Raw genomic sequence first — 19,900 nt, 5'->3', positions numbered from 1 at the left:
TGTGTTTTAACTTGTCTCCGTTTTCATGAAACAGAATTATTTGTACACTAGAAAATTTATCAACTAAAATAATATAATATTCTTTGAGTGACATTAATAATTGTTAAAAATATTATTTCTTTTACGTGGACGGACATACGATGATTGAACTGTAACAATAAGGGTTTGTAGACTGAGCAAAGTAATCATAAAAATGAGATGATTGATTCTAAAATTTTGTCTTATGTATTATGTATGCAATCGGCGGTTCATTCAAAACACCCACAAATTAACAAATCTATATTTTTATTAGTTCCTAAGCAGTTGTCATTCATAAAGTCAATAATTTTTTTTAAATGTCGCTTAACTTACAAATATATAATGGTGTGCAATTAATAGTAAACGAAGTGTTATTAATTCGGTGATTATTTTAAATAGACTAGTAGGTATGTAGCTATACATATTAATTTTGACAGATTCGTCCAAAATACTATACATACATTGGACGGATTGATTTAACGGATAACATTTTATATAAAACACACATATTACCTATGTGGTTACGACCTTTAACTCATGCATGCATATTCCATAAGATTCTTTTACACCTATTCTATCATATAATACTCAATTCGTAAAGGTACATATTATGCATTTCAGTACCAGATCAGTATTACATCATAATACAGTCATGTAGAGTGTCTTCTATAAGCTGGCGTACGATTTCCCATGCTTCAGCATTCAAGCACTGCATTCCATCTCGTTCCCTCCCATTGAAAACTTGCAACAGTCGAACGCGATGGCACAATGCTTTCCTTGTGACGTGAACGCCAGCTTATAGAATACAGACTCTATTTGTATATTTTAGGTTTAATGTACAGAAAGATACATTAGTATGTTAAATACAGTATTTTACAGAGTCAACGAGTAAACAACAGATTGTAAAGCCAATTAAAAAAAAAAACAATCAATTCTATTTGTTTTCCAATAAACCTGGTCATTGACAGTGTCAAAATTCAGCAATATCACGTGATAACTGCTGTTCATTTACAAGCTTAATTAGAACACTGATACTGAACTGCAACAGTACTGAAATGTGTGAATAGACCTTATCTAACATTAATTGTGATAAAACATTGCATGCACACAAGAGAAAAAATTACTCTAGAAGTCTCGGAAAAATACGAGAAGTATTAAACACACGGGAGATATAATATGTAACAATAAACACTATGTTTCATTTATGTCATTACTGTACAGTAATAATTAATCAGGTAGTGTTACTTTGTCAAAATTTGCATACACCTAAATACAAAAAGGCACAAAATGTTCTGTAATATGACAATGTATAGTTAATATATTGGTTCTTATTTTTTTTACATTACAATTACCTACCTATTATTCATTACGAGACATAACATTATATAGGTATATACATTGAAAAAGTACCCTAAGGTGTTTTTTATATAGTATACTCTGTACGTAGTACCGGGGTTCGGAGCGGACGGAGCTAGGGGAAGCCTTCACCCAACTATAGATCGACACTAGATAGAAGGAGTTTTATATGGATTCGTATTAGGAATTTTAAAGCAATTCGATTTTCAAATCAAACGATTGTAAAAATGTGATTGTATCAGTATGTACCTAACAAGTATATTATTTTCTTCTTCTATTGGCAGTCCCAAAAACAAAATGGTGGCTCACTTTCTGGTTTACGCAACCTACTTTTGCACCTACAACCTGCATTTCTCAGTGTTTATGTAATTGTTCATCTTAAAAACAATGGTACATTTTACCTGCCTACAAAAAATTGACAAGTAATTATTGTAGCGAAATTTTATATTCAAATGTCTGCTTTGATGCAGCAATATGCGGTACATGTCAAATTGAAGTCGAATTTAATTACATATTATCCAATCAGGTGAATTTAAGTATTCAGGGTTTATTTTGGCAATATCTGGACATCTACACATATAATCACGTATGTAATTAACTAATTGCGTAAATCTGAAACTGTAATGGAATGTCATAGTAAATGTGTGTAGTACTCTTTAAATGAGCTGGTAATGCATAGTCACTCATGTAATGTAGTTAAACTAATCAATAGACCAGACGTCCTTTTATTGTAACAATTTAATACATTTCTGCTTCATCACTACCTATAGAAGAAGGTTTTCTTCAATATCTTTGGGTATACATATTGTATAAACAGGATAATATCCAAATAGTTGTAATACACTTATATGTAATGTCCGTCTCGTAACAATAAAAAGGCACATACATCGTTGTAGTACGGATCAAAACCTAAAACTAAACAATACATTCTTAATTTATTATCATCAGCTTAATGGACAGACCCACTAAGTCCGTGTTATTTTGGCCAAAATGACTTAAATGCATGATTTTATTTTAATTCATCAGACGCAAAACTCCAGAGTTTAAGGGTAATAAATTACTTTCCAGATGACAACAATGAAAACCTTCGAAGACATGTTTGATACACATTTTGGACATAAAAGGTTTACCTTAAACTTAACAATATATCTTTTGATAACAATACATACATACATACAAATTATGTAAATTACATGTTTAAACTTATTATCTAACGACAAAAATACACATTTAGATACTAGTAAAACACGCTTAAAATACGATATGGAATGAGAAGAATATAAACTTTTAAGGACAGTTGAGATTCAAAAAAAGTATTTTGAAATATATGTATTTATGTATCTGGCGATAATTCACAGCGGAGTAGTACATAAAATAAGGCCCAGATGCATATAATACCAGTAATTACTTAACACGAAACATCGTAATTAAATTAATTTACAGCAAGTAAAACAAATCTGGAAATTGTCAAAATAATTGCATATTTTAACCAGATATCAAATAATTACAATTTATAATGTCGTTTACTTATCTCCGACAAAGCAGAATAATTTTGGGTACCGATTATCAATGCAAACATGAAAGACTAGCAGTGTTAAATAAGTCTTATTATATTATTCAAACTGTGACATTAGGTCAGCATCTATTATGTCAACAGACACCATCTAATAATATATATAATTTAATTGCCATGTCAATAAAAAAAAACACAAAAACATGATGAACCCTTAAGGCCATGCATTAGTTGAGGCACGGTCTAAAAAGATCGTTGCTAGGCGATGCGCGGACTGCGGGTCGCGGGTGCAAATGACATCTGTCAAACGAAATATTATTTTTCATATAAATCCAACATACGTTCATTTTATGTTCTGTTTATTGTTCTATTAGTAACAATAATAATATATTCATTGACATGTTTTCTTTTTAAAGTAAATGGGTAACGTTTTTAGTCATCTTTACACGATTTTAGAATTAATTGACCCGTCGCCATCACGCAGCAAAGTGACGTGCTTCTGGCTCGAGATTCTCTCAGTGAATGGCAGCGAGCCCAAAATTTCGTCGCGCCTACAGTTGGAAATTAATTGGCGTTTCACTGATGCGTCACCTTAAACATTAACATACCATGTGGTATCCTAATATCAACATTTTTCAAACTTCATTTTACAGATAATATTTTTGATTTGTAATGTTCTTGTGCTGCGTTCTGATGACAACAATTAATAAAAAGCAAGTTATTAAAGGACAGTGTCGTGAATTCATATTTAAGCTGCGTGATGAACAGATTTATGTTACACATGTCAAAACTATGTGGATACAATAATTACATAGGTACATCAAAGGACAGGGACAGCATGTCCGATTTAGCCATCCGACTTCTTTTATAAAATTTTCACATATGGCTTCGTTGTTATTTAGATTTCAAGTAAAGTCGACATTCTATGCAACTGAACCCAAGACGATAAACATAAAAGTGACAACATAAAAAATACGCAAGTGTAAAATTATAAAAATAAAATATTGCGTCATCGATTAAGGTTAACTTTCATTTATAATTTTATTGCACCCGTAATAATGACGCATCTTAAAAATAATTTATTGTGATCAGCCTTTTATACAAAGCTTAAATAAAAACAATGTAAAGTTATAGTAGAACGGATCATAATTTTATCGTTAACAGAGAAGGGAGATGTTTATAAAATGAATAATGGGTCCAGAGCACTCTTCCCTCATTATAATACAAAACAGTACGTTGATAAGAATGCTATAACAATTAGCAAAGAGTCATTATTACTAGTATTCGGAATGACTATTCAATAAGGCACGAGTCAAGGCGGACGCGCTAACTCCGCCACTATGCCTTGGTCTCTTGCTCCAACTCAAACCTGGCCTGGGATTCCTTGAGGCGCTGTCGTTTCTTCCGCTGTATGTTTGCCTCCGTGAGGAATAGCACCGCCGAGATTATGCACGCTGCCGCACCGATCACGGCCACTCCGTACGACCAACCTGACGGAATGAATAAATAAAAAAAAACCGTTATAAACTCCTCACACGTAAGTGGAATATAGCGATACCTAAACAAAGCCGATTGTTTGAATACCAATTGGCATCATCGGCAGATTAAATCTACCTTGTTGCATCCATCATTCGAAATATTGAAAATTATAAAGTTAGAAATATTAATCCATCGCTGGATAGACAAATTCTTAAGCTTCAGTAGATGTCCGTGGCAGCGAAGAACTAGGGACCGAAAAGAGTGAAAGGAGCTACGAGAGGCCAGCAGTGGATCGACCTCGGCTGATGATGATGTATATAAATGCGGCACGTAAAAAAATGTCAGTATTTAATTCGGCCCTAGCGAAAAGAAAGGTAGCTCATCACATCTCTAATCTGTATTAGTCCTATGAACCGCATAAGCCATAGAGCCAAGAAGTATTGAAAGGACTAGGGGATATCTTTCAACCAGTATCTGCCGATGATAATATTGCAATGACTTACCTAGATAATTATTCGAGTGATCCGGCATCCAACCGTCTGCGTTTCCCAGCGAGCCGAACACAATCACTGCGAGGGTCCCACAGAATCCTACAATGAAAATATGGTAAATTACCATTTATGCTTACAGGAAATCTTTGCTAGCTATTTGATTGAACACATCAGATTCGTTTGTTGATTGAAAAGACCAAAATCGATGGCTGTCAATTTAAGAACCATTAAAACCCTTTGAGTGCTAAACAACGATTTATTGTTGTTCACAATAACGAGAAATGCTAACAACGATCATTGTTGACCTCATTTTGCTTGAAATGGTGAATTATTTCAAGATCTTTCTACGTCGCCAAGTTAGGGCTCAGACACACAACACTGCAGTTTGCGTGCGTCGATGCAAGTCTTGATATTATCCAATTGGAGATTCTAATCAGATGCACTTGGAATCAAGTATGAGTTGCGTCGACGCGCTGCAGTCATTGTCAAACAACTTAACATTTCAAATTTGAAACTCAAACAAAGGAGACGGTAGATTTATTCATTCGTCCATCTCTTGTTCATATTGAGAAGTTGTGGGTTCTGATCGAAGTTTATATTATGATATATTAAAATTTACAATGAAAAATAACTACAATTCAGTATAATTCGTTCAGCAAGTCGGATCATGTACTTACAAACTAGCTTGAGTCTGATACAGTGTTGCCATCTTTTCAAAATGGAATTATAGTACAGAGCCTCCAAAATTATAGTATTTCGTCGATGCACATCAAATATGGTCTATGTGACTCTGAGTACATTCTAAGAAAATCGATAAAAACTGTTTAAAAAAAAAACGGAATGGAAAATAACACTTCTATTAATGGACAAATTAGGGAAAAAATATTTATTCAATGTGAGAATACATTTTATTGCAAATATTTACTATTTTGAACAAGAAAATGGCATTTTACTGCGTTTTTTGCACATGGTTCATATTCTATGCACAGTTTTCGTCACATGAACCATTTTTAATACTAGCTATCAAAATATATCATTCAAAATTATTCAAATTTGATAACTAGGCACTAGTCTAGTGTCTAGTTAACAGAATTAAAATATGAGATTCTATTATCACAAAATTTATGTGAATGTTATGGATATACTATGCAATGGAATTGTGTAGTGATATGCAGAGGATATGAATTTTTTATTACAAAATAATTAATTAATTTTCTGTTTTGGCAAACATTTATTTGACTTCGACTGATAATGTTTTTTCCATCTTCCCATGAAGTTTAACACTTATTATTGGGTCATCACAACACCCAGGCTTACAGCACCAGCACCCATATTTACACAGTAAAAACATCCATGTAAAACATGTTGGCGGTGTAGCGGGAATCAAACCCGTAACCTTCAACTCAAAGTCGAGGCCTTCATTTAAATTTTCCCTCTTTCTTTAAGAATAAATTGTTATTCTTTAACAATATTGAAAGCATGAATATTAATCATTCTTTATTGAAAAAATAAACACAACTTCATTTTAATGTTATTTTTATTTCAAATCGTACATACTACATCAAACAAAATAATAACTATAAATAAGACCAACAAAACGAAGTGTTTTTATACAACATTGACATTATTAATTTGAACATAATTCACAACACACAAAAACTAAATTAACGTTTTTGCTCCAATTCCTACATGGACATTAGGGAATCATAAAAAGGGTGATGAACTTTGTCTATCACAAGTTTTAATTCTTGCAAATGCCTAAATTTGGAGTCGGGCAAGGCAAGGGGTCTGTTATACAGTGGCAATGGGAGAACATAGCCAGTCTTGCGGCGTTGAAGCAACTCTTGCCATATTCCAGAGCCCTCAAATCTGTGACAACAGGATCCCCTACTTTCTTTCCTGGTCTTAAAGAAGTTAAATTCGTATTTAAAGTTTCGTAAATTAAAAAGTAATTAAAATGAACATTTTTAATATTATACAGCTGTTTGGGTCGAGCCATTTGCATGCGTGATAAATAATCACTTGGATAATATATTGGGGGCTTGAAGTAATGCTCCAGCACAGAATGGACATTATCGGCTTCCATCATAGTATGGTCAAAAATATCTGTTCTACAGTGACTTATGTCATTTTTGAGTAGTCACTTAAAGCTCTTGCCAGTATTCGATTCCGATTTTGGTAATTACAACCATTAGAAATTAGGATGATCTTATTATAGTTACGTGGCTTGGTCCCTAAATAGTTGATAATATAACTTGTGAACTCGTTAGAGGTCACACCTCCACCTGTTTCGTGCCACACGTAGGGAGTCACGTCCGCATTATTTAGGACATATAAGATGAAATTATGTAGTTGTAGTTTCTGTTTGTAGTAAACAGCAGATGCCAGCAATTTAGTGCATAACATCACACTCCGCAAGTCCATTGTTAAAACTAATGTAGTCTCGCTGGTAGATTCTTTGGCAGTGTTCTTGGCCTTTTAAGCTTGCTCTTTTCGTGTTATGAACATCACACTCCGCAAGTCCATTATTAAAACTAATGTAGTCTCGCTGGTAGATTCTTTGGCAGTGTTCTTGGCCTTTTTAGCTTGCTCCTTTCGTGTTATGAACATCACACTCCGCCAGTCCATTGTTAAAACTAATGTAGTCTCGCTGGTAGATTCTTTAGCAGTGTCCTTGGCATTTTTAGCTTGCTCCTTTCATGTTATGTGTTGGTCGTAAATTTCTTTCCCAAGAGTTTCACATTTAAATCCTACACAAATATCACATTGACCTTTGCGTGGATGGTGAATAGAAACTTTTTTAGCCTTTAAAACGTTGCTGGAAAAGTTTTTGTTCACAGTTAGCACATTGTTCTCTGTGCACCACATATTGAAGACTGATAGCATGTTTTGGGTTGATAAAAAAGACGATTCGACATATAGTCGTTTTGTTTGAGACCGAGAATAATGACTTGGAACAACTGGCAGAAGATTTAGCCACTTTTTTACATTCTCCACAGTTTCAGTTTGCTTGGCCACTCATTTATTTGTATTGTTGAGGGGAACATTTTCGCCGTCATTAATAATAATGTGTTGCTGATAACTCCATCTTATGTTGGTGCTTTGTGTGATGCTCAAAGTATTTATGAACATTTTGCGGCACACTTTATGTTTATCCCCGTCCTTGGTAAAAAGATATATACCGTGCTCTTGATTCTTCTTCGTGATAGCTGTACTTTCACTGCAACGCTTTCTTACAGCACGTGTTGCTACAAAGCCCAGGAAATATGCTTTTTTCTCTGACCAAGTTTTCAACATCCAAAAATTGTGAAATATGTGCAGGCGATCCTCTTCTGTTATTTTCTGACAACTTAAAGAATTTTTATATGCCACCTTGGGTAATTTGTGTGAACATCTTATTCCCATAGACTTTGCTTGCTTTGATTGGCTTTGTTGATATTTTCCGCAATGTTTTTTATAGCCGACATACCCTTTCCCCAAGACTCTCCTTTTTTTAATTTTCTGAACTAGTGAAATATCAGAATCCATTGGTAAAGAAATATCCATATCACTTTGTGGGATCCACTCTCCAGTTGATTCGCACAGCATATTTACATGAAAATACATCAAATTTATTTAATAAAATGTAATAACTTACCGCTAATTTATAAACCAAATGATCACAGGTACTAAAACAGTGATATTAGGTGTGGTTTATATAGTTTTACACTCCAAAAACAACTAGGACACGTACAAGTGAAATCATGATGTAAAATACGGACCATGTGACCATAAACCCGGTACTAGCCACGTAATCAATATGACGCATGTGCAGTAAGATCACATGGTTCATATTTAAATGCAAAGTTTTGAATGTTGGCACATAGTTTGTTTTCTATCTCCCTTAATTTTTGTTATTATCACATGGTTCAAATTTTACAAGGTAAAGAAAAAAAAAAGAAAAAAAACTGTATATTTAGCTCATTTTCGTAAAATCGTCACATAGACCATATTTGATGTGCATCGACGATTTGGGGAAAAAATATAGTACGCGTTGTCATCATTTGAAAATGTATAGTTTTTTTGTTTCTCAGAAAAAAATAACTGAGAATTTGAGAAACTCCGAGACCCCTTTTTATTTAGGCACCTCTTCCGACCAAAAATGCTTACCGACCGAAGAATTCAAGAAATTTCATTTTAAAATAAAGGGATTTTTTTACATTTTCGAGCAATTTTTTTTCCAAGTTCTCCAATTCTTCTTATATTGCGAAATTATAGTACTTTACACCAATTTATCGAACGAAAATATCGAAATTTTAGTACTTTACATATTTTTTTCTGATATTCAAAATTATAGTATTTTGGGCGTACTATACCTGTTTTATATCGTACATAGTACGCGGACATTAATTATAGTACGGTTGGCAACACTGGTCTGATAGGACAACTGAACTTTCCATTTTCAGAAGTCGGCAAGGCATACTGAACTAAGCAAACTAGATACTAGACTGAGCTGGACTCAATGATAACTGAAGGTCAAGCAGTGCTTTATATAGCTAAACAAACAACCCATGTGGGATAACACTGCTGCACCTTGTGGTTGGGGCATATATCAATCAATATGTGAACTGTAGAAGATGAAGAATCATTTTTATCAAATCCAGTGGTTTTTGTTAATTTTTAACTAATATAATAGACTATATTAAGTCTACAATTAATAAAATGTGCAAAATAATGACCTGATCCCAGCAGCAGGAATCCGATGCCCTTGATGAGGAGTATGAACTTCTCTTGATCGGGCTCACAGCACAAGAAGAAGAGAAGCACCAGTATAGTGGCGACCACCACTCCCAGGAGACATAGCGTATAGAAAAACTGCGTTGCTATCATGAACGCTGTAAGACGAGTAACACATGTTAGTTAAGATGCCCGTCACGTCTCCATTAACAGATTTCAGTATTAAAATTAGTGAAAACAATAGCAGAAATCCAGCAACATTTTGTTGAGATTTTGAGTGCACATTAACATTATCACATCAAAATCATTTTCAAGTGTCTTTGAATCGGTAGCGATAGAAAAATTATATTCTGTAAGCTGACACATTTAGTGCTAACACCGCGACTGGCGCGTTTGGAGTCGTTGGCCATTAGATATAATTAACGTGTTATTTAAATGTGGTAATTAAAAGGTTAGCAGTGATTGTAGAGTGTTTATAGCCACCGTTTGCATGTTTCATCACTACATGGGGAATTATTTATCTAAATAACTTTTTTACTAATGACCCAATAGATCTGAAACCTTTACTAATAGGTCGAAGGGACAAAACCGGCCATAAGGCTGAGGCCCACTAGTTATAACACAAATGCCTAAATTCTGTTACAAATCAAGTTTTTATCAAAGCCACAAATAGATCGGTAATGCAAAATGACTTATAGCTAATTTAATCAATAGTTTTAGTAACTGTATTTCAGCTTCATTTTCATATAGTTTTGATCTATGTAGAGAGATAATTTTCCAATGTCTGACTATACTAGTAGTTTTAATTGTCTCTATTATTTTAATCAACATTGAACATACACGGCAAAAGGAACCCTCGTATCTGGTCATAACCGGCGGTGAAGGGATCGTAAATCCAGCGGCAACCGACAAAATAGCGCCTCTGAGACACATCCTGAGGATCTGGCAGCGATCTGAAGCAATGCGTCCATAATCCAAGCCTGAAACACAATCCACAATGATAACTTATTCATCCAGTTCTGTAAATTGGCACAGTAAACTGTAAGCGTAATATATTTTATAAGTCCACAAAGACAGAGCTCTTCAGAGGATCCACATGGGAACTCTGATAGTCACTCGACCCATGGACCATCCGTGTAAGAGACAGTCCGACGATGTTCATAATGGTAGAGGAAAGGTGAAAACTCAGGATACAGACATCTGGGGGACAATTTTGTAGGCATTCCTTCAAACTGGCCGGATTCCAGCATCTTGAAAGACTGCTATTTAAAAGTCGTATTCGGTGGAACTACGAAAAGTTCTCGGAATAAGGTGGAAGTGATAATGAGGTGCTCACTTGTTCAATTTCGCCCCAGTGATCCGGTAGTCGCTGACCAACCAACTGGGAGTGGCGAAGGCCACGGCAACACACACGACGGCGATCACAAACACTCCGATGGCACAGTTTCCCGCTAAGCTGCGACGCTTCATCTTAACATCAGGTGGTCTGAAAGCAACAAGATATCGATTTTAGTATTAAAAGTGCCACGGGACATGGACAACTGTTTCTGATGACAAAGCCATTGAAATCGATTTGTCTCTGAATTACACAAACCCAAATTTTGATACGTTCTTTGCAGTTAATACTTCCTACTCACACTAAGGCCCACTATATTCAGGTCACGGCACAAAACTGAATTTTGTTTGCAGTGCCAATTGTTGTTTATTCTTCGAATGAAATATGATACTTAAACTGTTTGTAGAAAATGATAGATTGTTTCATATTGAACAAATGATAATACATTAATTAATATGAATGAAATATGCAATCAAAAATCTTCATTGTCTGCGAACAGGTTACCACATTGCTTTCAAAGTTAAGCAATAGATAGCACTACCATAGAAACTCACAATTTAGTACCGCAGCCTGAATATAGGTGGCTTTGACACACGCATATCGTTGTTAAAATGTGTAACTCCGTTTTAATCGAAAATTGACTTTGAATGCCATCTAGTGGTGGTTGTTAACATTTACCCCTCATGAAAATAGCGTAATTCCAAAAAAATTGTAGCATTGTTAAACCACGGATGATTCAACTCCATAGCCATAGATTTGTATAAAAAACTACAATGTTTTTTGTCTCTCCTGTAGTGTTTTTAGAGTTTACACAATTTTCTAGTTTCAGTACCTACATAGCTAATAAATAACTTTATAATAACCAAACATAGCTTGATGTGGAGACGTGCATGCTGGGCATAACACATATGAACCGAAACCAGAATAATAGGATAAGGGAACAAACTAGTGTATACGATGTAATAGTTAGCTAAAAACTCATAATGGAAATGGGCAGGGTACATAGCTCGAAGAAGAGTCGCTGAATATAATATCTAGTCGTCAAATGGTATCTAAGAGGTAGGATAACATCCGAAAGATAGACTTAGAAAGTGTTAGATCGAAGAAATCGTTAAGTTCTGCGAAAAAATGTGGTAACTCAATGACATGACCGAGATGAATGGAATCAGATTGGACGCCTTCATCCTGCAGTGGATTCATCCAGGTTGATGATGACACAAAGGTTAATTACATCGAGATTGAACTACTATAACAGAGGAGTAACATTTTTAGTTATAGTTGAATTGATTAATATTTTGTGTTGGCAGCATTGAATACATTGTTTATAAATAAAAAAAGGAAATAGCTGACTGCTGTCGACGTCTTGCTTTGGTTGCCTACTCGCGTCCTGTTATTTTCGATTTTACGCAATTGTTCATTTGAATAATAATGTTTCACTATATAAAAAAACTTGTAACACTAATGCAATGTGGACTATTTTATTTTTCTTTTTGTTGCATTATCCATTCCTCAATAATGCAGTCACCATAAAGTAAATAAAGAAATGGCAGTGAAAAATATTCTAGAATTAAAATTAGTATCATCTTCAAGTCAATTTTCCATGAACCAAATTTCAGCTTTAGAGACAAATGCTCTGCCACTAGTCCACCGTAGTTTACGATTAATGTGTATTATGTCAAATGTGCTAACTAATGTGCAAAGTTAAAAAAATTAACCAGACCGGGATTAGAGCCCACGACCCGTGGTATTCAGTTGTGGTTTACTATAACTTACTGTTGTGTCAAACTGTCTTAAACCAAGTTACGATATGCAGCTAGGACAAATGTCTAAAAAGTAAGAATATTAGAGACATAAACAAGTATTCGTTTACCGTCAGAATATAATTTGTCAACAAAATCACTTATTTCCATTCAATGAACAATGAATATTTAAATTTTTAAAGTACGATAAATAACGCGTATTTCTTTAAATAATAAAAAAACAGAAAATTACGCAATTTTCGACGCATACATAATAGGCAGTTAGCAGGTTTTTACAGATACCCATATTCTCTTGCACAATAATGGTTCACATTAGTTTGTCATACTGACAATAATTACATTCTTATGTTCCATGCAATTACCTAACCTTGGCTATTATTCCATAGCCGAGAATGTCACAACGTGAACTGCTCAACGGACCTATTCATTATTATCATAGGACGGTAATAATTGTCTTATGACCAGAGCACCACAGGATGTTTGAGAAGGCGACGTGGCGTGGCTACCACAGACAGCTGTAAGATGATTCATCACACAAATATTAATTTATAACTAACTAATCGGACCGAGTTACGCACAAATTCAGCTAAAAGTTTCTTTACACATTTGCGTTCTTTAGAAATGTCACGTGTCAGCGCCAACCGGTGGTGCCACTTTTTCGTCAAGTATGTACGCGTCAAATTTAAATGTATGTATCTACCAGTGGCAAAGGGTGACTTTTGGAAAAAGGTAGGCTGTGGAGATCTGAGAAAAAGAGCACACTTTTCGGGCATACTTACGAGAAATAAGAAGATAATACGATATTATACACTAATGACAACGACACACTGATTCAATGAAAAATCAAAAACTCACTGACGACATAAAATTGAGCGATGATTTTAAATTACATATTTTTCAAAACATTTATACACATCAAGAATCATCAGCTAAATTCATTTTTATTTTGAAAAACAACCTATACCTATTTATATGCGATTAAATGCTGTAGAAAATATTTTTTTTAAATTATGTAATTATTAATTATTTTCGAGAAAGTGGACAAAGTGTTAGGCTCTGCGATAGGAACCTACCATATTTCATACAATTCAATAGCCTGATTGAGGTTACGTGATGTAAAGTTCATACGAAAAAAGATCACAATTCATTCACAAATAATCCGACCTTTATTTACGTCAAGACAGATGGCGCGCTGTGGTATATTTTTTTAAACCTTTGCAGATTGTTTTGTAATCTGTATAATACATTCCTACATGTACGACATCTGTCGTTGGCAAATTAAATTATTTTTATAGAATATGAAATAATTAAGTTATATAAATATGTCAATGTGCTTTAAATAATCGCCTAGTATGGAGTCTTCGCCACTGATAAATACGACTAGCATTTGCAAGAAGACTATCAGAAAGTCATAACCATCATTATTTAGAATATTTAGAACGATCTCAAAAAATTGTATTTTTCAAACGTACCTACATAACGAAATGTCATTACAGGCCAAAGATGGTAGTTAAAAATTAATAGTTTGGGTTTACTCTTGGATGTAGCTACGAGAAAGTACAATTCCTGAGCACGGAGAAATATAGAATAAACTTAAGATATGGCATCAACAAATACATACACAAACTGACAATTTGCATTACAGATATACTTATAGAGCAAGTATTAATCACTCCTAAAAGGATTTAATATTCTTGAATACCGGAATGTTCCGGATTGCTATGCTAGTTTGATTGTTTCCATACTCGACGTAAGTAATGGATAATTTTTAACCGCCCTGTGTTTAAAAAATTAGAAGGTGTAATGACATTTCATGTCAACAATCCAATTTTCCTTGTGTACTATACATTCACAATAATTATTACTATTTACCATTGAAACTAAACAAAAAGGAAAAACAAACATAAAACAAAATCTTGGTCAGTATGTTTTGTTAATTATTTTTAGGTCCAAATATGTTATGTCGCAAGGCATTCTGTCTCTCACAAACAATAATAATTAAGAATATGTGACATTGAAATTATTTCATATTTGGATTTTTAATGTTTCCCAAATTAGGCAACAGAAAATACAATTAGATCCCGACCACACAGAGAAGAATTGGGAAAAATTAATATTTGTGATTATGCCGCGTACTGCCAACAGATGTTTTCGTACGGACCAGCGATTTTCAAACTTTCCCATAACACAGCCATCTACATCTGAAATAAAATGTATGGTGAAATATGATAAATATAAATTTCTTTGTATTGTTTGAAAACAATGTTTTTCTATGAGCTCTGTTATAGAGATAGACGAGAAGAGATCATTGCGAATTTGCAAAATGGTGGAATATTCTAGAATATCACAGTGGCGAAGGGTGGTGGTAGGCCGTTCGGATCTGATATAAATAGTGCACACCTAACTTTGTTTAATTGAATTTTAAAAACTAACTAATACCATCGGCAATATGTATTCTTAGTTCAATTAAAACAAATAAGTATGACTGACGGTTTAGTGTGCACTATTTATGTCAGATCTCAACAGCCTACCTCCACTCTTCGCAACTAATGGTCCTCAAATCGAGCAGGTCAGCAACTGCATCTATCTCTGACAATATATAGGTATATAACTATATTTGACAAGATTGCTTGCAGAACTCAACTGACATGGAGTGCATTTGGGGTCCTGAATAGTCTCTTTAAAAGTGACCTCCCACGAGTGTTCAACCGATTTGTGCTACCAATGCTCACATATGCGTGTGAAACATGGACTCTTAATGTTAGATCCAAAAATTACGTGGCAAGATAACAAAAGAAACCAATTGATTAGGAAGCACGCAAGCAAGAGTATGCAATGTGATAGAGGTCGCTAAGCAAATGAAATGGCACTGAGCTGGCATGTCACCCAGCGAATGGACAACCGCTGGACAAATGCCATCATACAATGGTACCCAAGGGCACTAAACTTCTACAGGGATGCCCTGATACCCACCGGAAGTTCGGTGAATGTGCGTGGCAATGACAAAATAAAGACCGAGAATAGAGGAAGGAGTTAGGGGAAACCTACATCGAGCAGTGGATCGATCCCCGTTGATGATGATATACGAATATAAATCTAAGACCATTTTCGTCCCGACCGATATTCTTAACAAAACTTTACCGGACCATCCTACTTACAGAACATTTTTTGGTACTGTTCGGTTAAAGCGGATACAGCGGAAAACGCATTTTGAAAATAGCCGATAAACTGGATTATTTGTTAGGTTAACCTAACCAAACCTAACCAAACCTAACCTAACCCAAACTAACAAATAATCCAGTTTATCGGCTATTTTCAAAATGCGTTTTCTGCTGTATCCGCTTTAACCGAAGAGTACCCATTTTTTTTTCCATATTTTATTTTCAAATAATCACTTTAAATATCTGTTCCTTCAAATTATTAATTATTTACACATTTTTCCCAATGATTTTTTAGAAGTTAGAGATAATGTAAAATTGTACATAAATAGAATATGTAAGTATTTTATGTTATAATTTGACCAGTGACTTATCGGTTTTTGTTAGACGCAATAGCTAAGTCATTTTTGTCATTCATTGCATACTTATTTATTTTAAAAAAATATGAAAAAAAAAACCATATATGCACACAATGAAGCAATGTCTCTTCGAGGACATTAAACAATGGTATATGTAAGTTAGAATTTTTGCCTGGGAACACAACGCAAATATGTTTTAATGGGGGATTGTTTTCAATCAAATATGATTGAGTAGGTACTTTTGTATATGGCTAAGTAGTGTTATCACATGTTCAAATCAAATGCCTGTAAAGCAGTGGCCAAGGGTGCCTGTTCAAGGTAGGTAGGCTGCGGTAGGTAACTGAAAAAATGTTCTACGACAACCATATTAACAGAACTTGAATTTCAATTTTGTTCATCTTCAGTATTTTACTGAACAAAAAATATTATACGAAAAAAGACAACAGGCACTAAAATAGATATAAAAAAGAAATGCTCAATCATGATTCCAACTCAGGCTGGAAAATTCTACTTTCTCGGTGTGTCGAAGGGACCGTTTTGCAGTGCGCGACTGCAAAAACCTATATATTGTAAAGATGTCAGGCTTTTATACATATACGCATTAGTGGAATTTCTACATGTCGTCTGGTTGACTAAGTTAATATGCAATTAAAAATTATTTTTCTTAAGGTAGGCTTTAAATAATCGCCTAGTACAGTCCTTGTCACTGCTATAAAGTCAAAATATGTGAATACGCTTTGTACCTCACTATATGGTCACTCGTTATGTGTCTTTCACTACGACAGGCTTTCTAATAAAGGCAGCCAATTTTTTATCGATATGTATTGATACCCAATTTATACCCAGAAATGTATGCCTAAATTCTCCATCGAAAGCCTAATACCAGAACCATTATGAAGAAACATATCAAGCAGAATCCTAATTTGTCTAACTCAGTACAATTGACCGTTGTGACAAAGAAACATTTATTATGTTAGTTCAAAAAATCAACTTAACAGGACACAAGAGAAAGCTGACCACCAAACACTCGCCCGGTTCCGTGCTTTATCATCAAGTGCATTTGCGAGAGATAACGGATTGAATTGAGATAAAATTGGAAATATCTAGCACAGATGGAGAATAATAAGTCATAAGACACCTGCATCATAAAATTCCACAAATGACACTAGCTGTTAACCCGGAAGGCCCTTTAAAAAAACCATTGCTGCTATGCAAACCACACTTGCACGAAAAGTTGCAGTAAAATACATTTCACTCTTACTATGGGCATACTTAGTATAATAATTGCATCTTCAGTGGTTTTACCTCCGACGAGTGGAGCTTGGAGTGAAAATTCCATCAGGTGAGTAATGCCACTTGTTTCAATTATACTAAATTCACAAATTATACTCCGCATCGGCGAAGACTCAGTACTGAGCGATTTTATAACGTTTACTTGACTAAATAATTGAAAAACAAGAATTTGCTCGAGATAATATTATCTACAAGGCAATTGTCACATAAGTAAACACGTCATCATAACATAAAAATACTAACGATACCATTAAATATTTTGAATGTTCTGAGTTAAATTAAATATTGCCGCATATTACTTGAAGTTACTATATACGCATACGGTATATTATCAGACATTGATCATTGTTGAGTCTGTATTATGATTCTTTTCATTTGATATGTTATAATCGTTTATTTGTGTCCAACAGGCAATCTTCGCCACTGACTGATACTCAAGTCTCGGGAGTGGAAAAGATGGTTCATCTATTTACATCAGTTTTCGGACAGGACTCCGAAAGAAATGTTAATAGCATTTTCACGAGAAGTAGTTATAAGCCTTACGCGAAATTCATATTTAAAGTGGTGGATATACCTAACTATTTTTATATTGATAGGTAGGAGCTAGGAATTTGTTAGTCTGACAAGTTATTTTGAAACAATAAGCATACGTTATTAATAGGATTAATAGTTAAATTAGTTAATAGAGAATTATATTTATTTTGTTAGTTAAAACGCCGCAGGAACACCTCTAAACCGAGATAAAAATTTAGAAGTATTTCCGATATTTTGTTTTCAATTATTTACAATCCAGACAACAAAATATAGCTGAAGAAACGGAAATATAAAGTAGAATTTACACGAACTCTACTATTAAAAGATAATTTACACTGACATTTCCTTCCTTGATAACAAAAACTGGGTCAAAGGAGAGGGCTAAAAAAAACCCTCGTCCCAAACAAAACACCGTAGGTTTATTTGATTAAAATGATATTTTAAAGTGAAATTGAAGTGTTTATGGCGATGAGAACTAGAGATTAATTAAGCACAACGTTTAAAGCGGCAGAACGGCGTGTTGTTTTTGTGTATAAAGCAAAATTTATGACATAAATACCGTTTAATTATGACTAACAGGTGCTCCGACTGCCAACAACACACGAAATACAAACTTCTCCCGTAAACAGTAAAGTAATGTAGTCAGCCGGAAAATGGATGTTTGCGATTCGCTAATGAATAGTTAAAACTTTATATTAATTGTAAACTAATGTAATGAACGCACAAACGGTTGGTGTCACGCCCAGTTATGAGTCCGCTCGTATTATGCATTACCACTTTTAATGTTTTCTTGTTGGCCCACGCCTACCTGTCCACAAACACAAACCTGTCTGTATACACAAAAACAAAATAATGTAATGACGCGCTGCTGCCAACTTGTAATAAATAAAATGATAGTCGCCAAAATAATTACGTTATACTTGAACGTACCAACACAGTGATGTGATAATTCCAGTTGCTGCACAATAAATTCACCCGAAACTAAAATACTTACCGTAGTCTACTATAATAGCATATAATTTCAAAATATTTTAAATTAATGAAAATATACATCCATCTTTAAATTTTTCAGCAAAATTTTAGTATTTTTGCGAAATTTTATTTTCGTAAACAATATTTATAGGTAGGTACATATTATGTTTCATATTGTTCTAGTTTTCGTAAGGCATAAAGCCCACCAAAAAAGCGCTCGTTGCGCTCACTACTGAGTAGGCCCCCTCCCACCCGCGCATTACCCTTCACCAATGTTATAAGGGGACCAAGAAGCACACAATAATTATTATTATCAGCTGTCTCTCATAACAAAGCAATAAAAATATTATATTATTAATTTCTCGGGGTTTGTTATTACGCAATAACTAAACAATGAGTTCTCTGTTATTAAATAATGGCTTCTCGCCCGTCTATCGTCGACGCTTCCAGAGCGTGATTTTGCTCGCCGTGTTCAATGAATGGACTACGTTGTATTTTCGTTAATTCGTCCGGCTGAAAAGCCACACAACGGTGACTCATGAGGCGCCAAATCCAGTGTGTGCTGGCGTATTTGATTACGTTGTATTTTCGATGATTCACATAGAAAATGTACGAGCGCCACGCAAGCCTGCTGGTCGAGTACTGCCTGGTGACTCCTGTACCCCTGCATCAGCGAGTACTGACTTCACCCAATTTCCGATGACTGCTCGAGTCGCAGGTTTTGGGGGGCCTCTTAACGAGATAAATAATGCCAAAATGTTACCACCTCTTCTCTTCTCTCATTGGAAACGCAGATAAGTTTTCGTAGCCAAAATACTGGATCGATGTTTTGGCAACTGGAAGCGTTTAATTTCCACCCAGATTGGCGGTGCCTTGATGTGTCCGTCTTGGAACCAAACACTGGCCATAGAATAA

At 34.6% G+C, this 19,900-nt stretch overlaps 1 protein-coding gene across 3 annotated transcripts; it reads right to left on the bottom strand.

Annotated features, from left to right (window-relative positions):
- Nucleotides 1-342: 342 nt before the first annotated feature.
- sinu (claudin family member sinuous) lies at nt 343-18,872 on the bottom strand. Of its 3 annotated transcripts, XR_015071257.1 has the most exons (8): nt 18,573-18,849; nt 10,910-11,059; nt 10,414-10,553; nt 9,576-9,731; nt 4,870-4,956; nt 3,479-4,377; nt 2,139-3,100; nt 343-2,096 (listed from the first exon to the last, which is right to left on the bottom strand). XR_015071257.1 is itself a non-coding variant. In XM_085951397.1 (6 exons), exons 1-6 carry the CDS (start codon nt 18,782-18,784, stop codon nt 4,226-4,228), a joined length of 732 nt encoding a protein of 243 aa, XP_085807523.1. In that variant the 5' UTR covers nt 18,785-18,872; the 3' UTR covers nt 1,359-4,225. The 3 variants fall into 3 exon arrangements, 2 of the variants coding, with proteins under 2 accessions (XP_085807523.1, XP_085807524.1); XM_085951397.1 differs by having other exon boundaries at nt 1,359-4,377; nt 18,738-18,872; XM_085951398.1 differs by lacking the exons at nt 343-2,096; nt 2,139-3,100 and having other exon boundaries at nt 3,300-4,377; nt 18,573-18,851.
- Between the last annotated feature and the right edge of the window lie 1,028 nt (nt 18,873-19,900).

This window comes from Rhyacophila brunnea, unplaced genomic scaffold (genome assembly GCF_057557595.1).
Source record: "Rhyacophila brunnea isolate RB1 unplaced genomic scaffold, BYU_Rbru_1.0 scaffold_24, whole genome shotgun sequence".
NCBI lineage: Eukaryota > Metazoa > Arthropoda > Insecta > Trichoptera > Rhyacophilidae > Rhyacophila > Rhyacophila brunnea.
This window is presented reverse-complemented; position numbering and strand designations above follow the sequence as displayed.

Coding starts and splice junctions, on each gene's coding strand:
- sinu (XM_085951397.1), bottom strand. CDS start 18,784: ATGCATAATACGAGCGGACTCATAACTGGGCGTGACACCAACCGTTT. Junction 9,732..10,413: donor ACGAGGGTTCCTTTTGCCGT/GTATGTTCAATG, acceptor CTCGTCTTACAG/CGTTCATGATAGCAACGCAG. Junction 4,378..4,869: donor TCACTCGAATAATTATCTAG/GTAAGTCATTGC, acceptor TCATTCCGTCAG/GTTGGTCGTACGGAGTGGCC.